The sequence below is a fragment of the Python bivittatus genome, unplaced genomic scaffold (assembly GCF_059951505.1).
Source record: "Python bivittatus isolate LINGU-HERP-01145 unplaced genomic scaffold, Pbiv_v1 ctg000020_np1212, whole genome shotgun sequence".
NCBI classification, from domain to species: domain Eukaryota; kingdom Metazoa; phylum Chordata; class Lepidosauria; order Squamata; family Pythonidae; genus Python; species Python bivittatus.
Genome location: NW_028277030.1, coordinates 5288600 through 5295314, shown reverse-complemented (window position 1 = coordinate 5295314; position 6715 = coordinate 5288600). Strand labels below are relative to the sequence as shown.

The 6715-nt window shown below is 47.3% G+C and overlaps 1 protein-coding gene across 1 annotated transcript; it reads left to right on the top strand.

Moving 5' to 3' along the window:
* Positions 1 to 388: 388 nt before the first annotated feature.
* LOC112542429 (retrotransposon-derived protein PEG10) lies at positions 389 to 5785 on the top strand. The gene is made up of 2 exons (XM_088133809.1): positions 389 to 1926; positions 5377 to 5785. Exons 1-2 carry the CDS (start codon positions 982 to 984, stop codon positions 5392 to 5394), a joined length of 963 nt encoding a protein of 320 aa, XP_087989935.1. The 5' UTR covers positions 389 to 981; the 3' UTR covers positions 5395 to 5785.
* The last annotated feature ends 930 nt before the right edge of the window (positions 5786 to 6715 follow it).

The window sequence follows — 6715 nt, the reverse complement described above, 5'->3', positions numbered from 1 at the left end:
TGTCAGGATCTACGCAAACTAGAATCTTCAATTATTTTAATATGCTATTATTACTAACCATTCTTTTGCATTTATTGCTAACCATAGATCAATAGTGTAATGTTGGGAATGTTATTCTAACCGTTTGCTTGACCTGCCATAAAAAGGGGGGGAAAGAGGAGGCCAGGTGCCGTTATCTCTATCTTGAACCAGACATCCAAGGCCAGGAGGTGTGAGAACCGGAGCAAGGCACGAAGAGCTGCAAGCGGGAATAGAAACCTAGAAGGGGGGGAAGTTGGGCTTAAAAAGACAAGGCTTTGCTATGTTGAATCAGACTCAACAAACTATGATGCTGTGTGCTTCTCCTAAATAAAGAAATCTCTGATGGAACTTTTTGTCTCCAGAGGATTTACTGAACTTTGGGATTGAGTGTGCAGACTCTGACATTTTGTTGAGTCTCACCCCACTTTACGAGGGATTTACCGGGGAAACTACCACCGTGGAGAAATCCCTCGAAAAGCCGACCGCGGCTGCGGAAATGGAGGAGGAATGCCCCGTGGCCGGGGCCGTAGGTGGATCCGTGGGGGAGGAATCCCTGACCAGCACCTACCCGTCTCTCCCGGCACCACGGAAACCCGACCGGTGCAAAACTAAGTTGTGGAGCATGGAAGAGCTGACTGGGGAGATGTCATTCCTAGAAATGGACCCTGATAAGCATTGGGCCCTGACGACAGGGAGAACCGAATCCACCCGGAGGGGGACCCTAGAAGATTGCGTGCAGATCCTGCAATCGGAAAACACCTTGATGAAGAGGGAGCTGATGAGGATGAGCGAACTCATCCGTCGTTCAGGTCTGTACCAAAGCCTGGGCGTAGAGGGGGGGGCGAAGAAGAAGGGCTAGAGGAATCGCTGATAGCCCCACCAACCACACCTGCCACCCCCCCAGCTCCGGCAGCACTGGGTCCTCCGGCCGGCCCAGCTCCGCCACCTGCACCCGCCCTGATGATAGGTCGGAGGGTTGCCCCAATCCAAGCCCAGCAAGATGCCCTTTTAAAGCGCTGGGAGTTGACCGAAAAATTTAGCGGGGACCCGAAGGAAGTACCCAACTTCATGGCGCAGATCACCATATGCATGGAGCAGACGGGGCATCTTTTTGCCTCCGACCGGGAGCGCGTACTCTACATCTGCAGAGCGTTCACCGGCAAAGCGGGGGAGTGGCTGATCCAGCTCCGAGCAGCACAAGCGCCGGAACTAAACTACCTAGGTGGGTTTCTAACCGCTCTTCGCAGGAGATTTGAGGACCCTGGAGTAGTCACCAGAGCCCGGGCGCAACTGAGCACGCTGCGTCAGGGAACCCGTAGCCTTGGCGAGTACGCCCTGGAGTTTCGCAGCGTTGCGGGGCTGCTTCCTGATTGGCCGGAGCAGTTCAAAATTGACTGCTTCCAGCAAGGAATGCGTCGTGATCTCTGGAAGTTGGCGTTCGCCCGGGGAGACCCAAATTCCCTAGACGGATGGATCCAGCACGCGGGGAACGTCAAAGCCCAGTGGAAAAGAGTAGAGCCGGACTTCGGTAGGAGACCCAGCGCCCCGGCGTCGACGTCCCGAAGACAACCATCAAGGGGAGGAGGCGAGAGAATTCCTAGAGGGGCCGATCGCGTTTGCTTCCGCTGCGGCGAGCCGGGTCATCTGGCGCCTTCCTGTCCTAAACCGCCACCCGCACAGGGGGGGGAGGCGAAAAAGCCCGCTGGAGCAGCGCAAAAGCCCGGCGCGAAAGGGAAAAAAGGAACCGCTGCGGCAGGTACAGAATCGCTGTTCCCAGACCTTGTCATCTACAAAAATGGATCGGTGGGAAAAGAACAAGAGGCAAGCGTCGAGGCTGACAAACCTGCTCACAAACCCAAGGCTGAGCCGGAGGAGGAGGAAGACGACTCCGATGACGATGAGTCGGTGAGTGTTACCACCCTTAAAGTGACTATTTCAGCGCTCAGAACAGAGTACAAAGCCACGCTAACCGCGCTAATGGATACCGGCTGCTCACGCTGTTTGATCAGTCCCGTACTGGTTAACGCGTTGGAGCTAAGGGTGAAAAAAATAAAGACCCCAATAGTGTTCACCCAGCTGGATGGTTCCAAAGCCAGGGGAGGGGCTGTGCTGTATTGCACGGAGCCCTTTGAGCTACAAGTAGGGACCCACAAAGAGACTCTTAAATGCTTAGTGGCTCCTTTAGGGAATTACGCCCTAATCCTCAGAGCGAACTGGGTGAAAAAGTGGGATCCTCGTGTTTTTTGGAAGATGGAGCAACTGCAATTTGCAGATGGAATTTATTTGGGACCTGAGCAGTCAGGAAAAACAGAAACTGCGGCAACAGCTAGCAGCGTGAACAGATCACTAGATTTGGACCCAGAGTCCCTTAAAAACATTCCTGAACCCTACAGGGATTTACAGGTTGTGTTCAGCAAGAAAGAAGCAGATACACTGCCTCCCCACAGAGACACTGACTGTGCTATAGAGATTCAGCCAGGAGCTAAATTCCCAAAAAAGAAAACTTATTCAATGACCCAGAAAGAGCTTGCTGCTCTGAGGGAATTTATAAACACAAATCTGGCAAGGGGATTTATACAGCCAGCTAAATCACACATGGCAGCTCCCGTTTTATTTCGGGAAAAGAAAGATGGAAGCTTGAGGCTGTGCACGGACTACAGGGGTCTCAGTGCAATCTGTAAGGAAAATAAATATCCCCTCCCGTTGATGAAGGACCTGCTTGCTCAACTCTCAAAGGGGAAAATATTTACTAAATTGGACTTAAGGGAGGCATATTTCAGAGTAAGAATTCGCAAAGGAGACGAGCATTTAACCGCTTTTTCGACCCCCTTTGGATGCTATGAGTACAAGGTCCTCCCATTCGGGCTTTCGGGAGCGCCCGGGGTGTTTATGCAACTAATTAATGAAGTGCTACATGAGCATTTATATCAAGGAGTGCTGGTTTATTTAGATGACATCCTGATCTACTCAGACAACCTAAAGGACCATGTGAAATTGGTGAGGACTGTTCTGAAAAAATTGTTGAAAGCTCAATTATATGCCAAACTGTCAAAATGCAAGTTTCATAAAACACAAGTAGACTACCTGGGGTATCGCATTTCTAAGGCAGGAATTGAAATGGACCCCTCTAAAGTAAAAGATGTTTTGGGTTGGGAACCACCTAAAACTCGGAGGCAATTGCAAAGTTTTTTGGGCTTTGCTAATTTTTATCGCCAGTTCATTCCAAACTTTGCACAAGTGGCTTTGCCATTAACAGATTTACTAAAAACAAAAGGCAAAGTCGTAGCAAAAGCTCAAAAACCCGGGGCCCCGGTAACATGGACAGAGGAGTGCCAAAAAGCCTTTGAGGCTCTGAAAGCTTTATTTACAGCAGAGCCAATTTTGAAACACCCAGACCCTGACAAGCCATTTGTGATACAGGCCGATGCCTCGGACGTAGCAATTGGGGCTGTTTTACTTCAAAAAGATGAAGAGGGTGTACTCAAACCCTGTGCTTATATTTCTCGCAAATTTACTGAGACAGAAAGAAGGTGGCTTGTTTGGGAAAAGGAGGCTTTTGCAGTACGCTGGGCCCTTATGACCTGGAGGCATCTCCTGGAGGGGGGAGCCCAGCCTTTTGAAGTGTGGACAGACCACAAGAATTTGGAATCTCTTACAGCTCCAAGGAAGTTGTCTCCTAAACAAGTACGCTGGGCCCAATTCTTCAGTCACTTTAACTTCACTTTAAAATTCATACCAGGAGGAAAGAACTTTTTAGCTGATGCATTGTCAAGATTGCCTCAGCATAACAGCCAAAGAGAACAGGTGGTTGCCCCGGTAATCCTTAAAGCACCACCTTAAACAGAACCTGGCTCAGTGGCCCTAACCAGATCTCAAGCAAAACTTCAAAAACAAAAACCTACCAACGACCTACTCCAAAAGATAAATGCTGCTTTAGATTCTGATGAATGGTTCCAGAATAATAAAAATACTCTAACCCATGAAGACCAAGCTTGGTGGGTGGGAGACAAGCTTTATGTTCCACTTTCATTTCGTAAACAAATTCTAGAAAGGGGACATGATGATAAAACTTCCGGGCATTTTGGATTTATAAAAACCTTACACCTTTTGCGCAGACAATTTTGGTGGCCAACCATGAGAAAAGACATTTCCGACTATGTTTCTACATGCCCTGTATGTGCAATGTCAAAGAAGATCGGGGGGAAACCTCTCGGCCTTCTTCAATCTGTGGCATCTCCAAAAAAACCTTGGGAGGAAGTTTCTATGGACTTTATTGTGGATTTACCTCTGAGTAATCACAACACAGTGATTTGGGTTGTAGTGGATCTGTTTTCTAAACAAGCACATTTTGTTCCATGTTCATCAATTCCAAATGCTAAAAAATTAGCTAAACTGTTCATTACACATGTCTACCGCCTCCATGGCTCCCCCAAGCGGGTGATTTCAGATCGCGGGCCACAGTTCACCTCCAAATTTTGGAGGGAATTTCTTACATTACTTGGATCTACTCAAGCTTTGAGTTCCAGTTTTCATCCGGAGACTGACGGATCTACGGAGAAAATTAACTCTTTATTGGAACAATATTTAAGATGCTTCACGAATCATCAACAGGATGATTGGTCTGAGCTCCTTCCTTTCGCTGAAGTAGCTTATAACAACACAGTGCATCAAAGCACTGGATTTACACCATACAAAATAGCCTCTGGCCAGGTCTTCCCGCCTTTCCCAGAATTACCACTTAAAAACCTCCCTGAACTCTCAACAGACCAATGGATAAATAACATTACAAATCTGTGGCCACTAATTGGGAAATCTCTAGAAAAAGCAAAAAGCCAGCATAAAAAATTCGCTGACAGAAAACGCACTGCAAACCCCCCTTGGAAGGTAGGCGACCTAGTCTGGCTTTCTACAAAAAATTTAAAATCTTCCCAACCATCTAAAAAACTTGCTCCAAAGTATGTGGGACCTTTCCCAATTGAGAAAGTTATAAACCCTGTGGCATTTAAATTATCATTGTCAAAACATTATAGAAACATTCATCCTGTTTTCCATGCAAATTTACTGAAAACATTCAAGCCCTCTGAAACTTGGCATCCCGATCCATCTCCACCAACACCTATCATGATTGAAGGACAAAGTCACTTCGAAGTAAAAGACATTTTGGACTCTAGAAAACATAAAGGCAAACTCCAGTACTTGATTCAATGGAAACATTTTCCCAAAACCCATCACGAATGGGTGGACAGTATTAATGTTAAAGCCCCTAAACTACTTGCTCGTTTTCACTCACAATACCCTGACAAGCCTAAATAACCATATTAATGATCATTGTAACATTTCTGTCTTCTTTTTCAGATTTTCTTCCGAATGTAGGAACATTCTTTCTGTTGGAGGGCGGCATGTCAGGATCTACGCAAACTAGAATCTTCAATTATTTTAATGTGCTATTATTACTAACCATTCTTTTGCATTTATTGCTAACCATAGATCAATAGTGTAATGTTGGGAATGTTATTCTAACCGTTTGCTTGACCTGCCATAAAAGGGGGGGGGAAAGAGGAGGCCAGGTGCCGTTATCTCTATCTTGAACCAGACATCCAAGGCCAGGAGGTGTGAGAACCGGAGCAAGGCACGAAGAGCTGCAAGCGGGAATAGAAACCTAGAAGGGGGGGAAGTTGGGCTTAAAAAGACAAGGCTTTGCTATGTTGAATCAGACTCAACAAACTATGATGCTGTGTGCTTCTCCTAAATAAAGAAATCTCTGATGGAACTTTTTGTCTCCAGAGGATTTACTGAACTTTGGGATTGAGTGTGCAGACTCTGACACAGGCTGGAGTTTCCCATCAGCTGATGTCCATCCTCAGAGAAGTTGCTCTCCACCTGTCAGAACCTGCATCACCCAACTGTTGTTGTTTTCCATTGTATTGCATTCGTTGGGAGTTGGAGTGATTTGTTTCTGCCACTTGTAACTAAGGGGGGGGGGTTGCTGTTAATGGTTGTAATGGGAGCTGGGAAGCAGCTTAACCATATATGGGCAATTTAGACTGGCTTGAGGCAAGGCAGTTGGGGCCCAAAGAGCCAGGAAGGAGCTCCGGTAGGAGGGGGAGGAAGGAAAGAGGTCACTACCAGGTGGAGAAGAATTGAAACACCAGGCAATAAGGGGAAGGGGGATAAATAGAGGGAAGTTTACCCAAGGCTTTAGTTTTAGCAATGTTCTGTTTACAAGCTACATGTACCATGTAATAAAGAAGTATTTTTCTGAACCAAGCCTGGTTGCATGAGAATGCTTCAGAACTGGGAGTTGGACATTGTGGACTTGACACCACCATCAATGGGCCTAGAGAATGCCCTCCGCTCCTGAAGCAGCTGCTCCTCTCCTTTCCGGCTTGGGACCACTCGGTGTTTTTCCTGCCTGCTTGCTTCTCAGTGTGGTCTGCGGGAGTTGGTTTTGAGGGCAATTCACAGCGTAATGCCCCTCTTCTCCACACTTGAAACAAGAGAGCTTCCTCTGTCTTTGATCCCGGCCACTTTCCTTTTGTCTCCAGCCTGATCCTCTTGCTATTGGCCCGGATGATTTCGTGGGGGGTCGGGTGCTCGTGCCTTTTCTTTTTATAGACATCCAATGAGTCTCCACTGTCCCTGCAAGGCTGATTCACTCCTTCAGGGTTTTGGGGTTGCCCCTGGATAGCGAGTG

What these genes read in the sequence shown, in the direction of transcription:
- LOC112542429 (XM_088133809.1), top strand. Translation starts at nt 982, where the DNA reads ATGATAGGTCGGAGGGTTGCCCCAATCCAAGCCCAGCAAGATGCCCTT.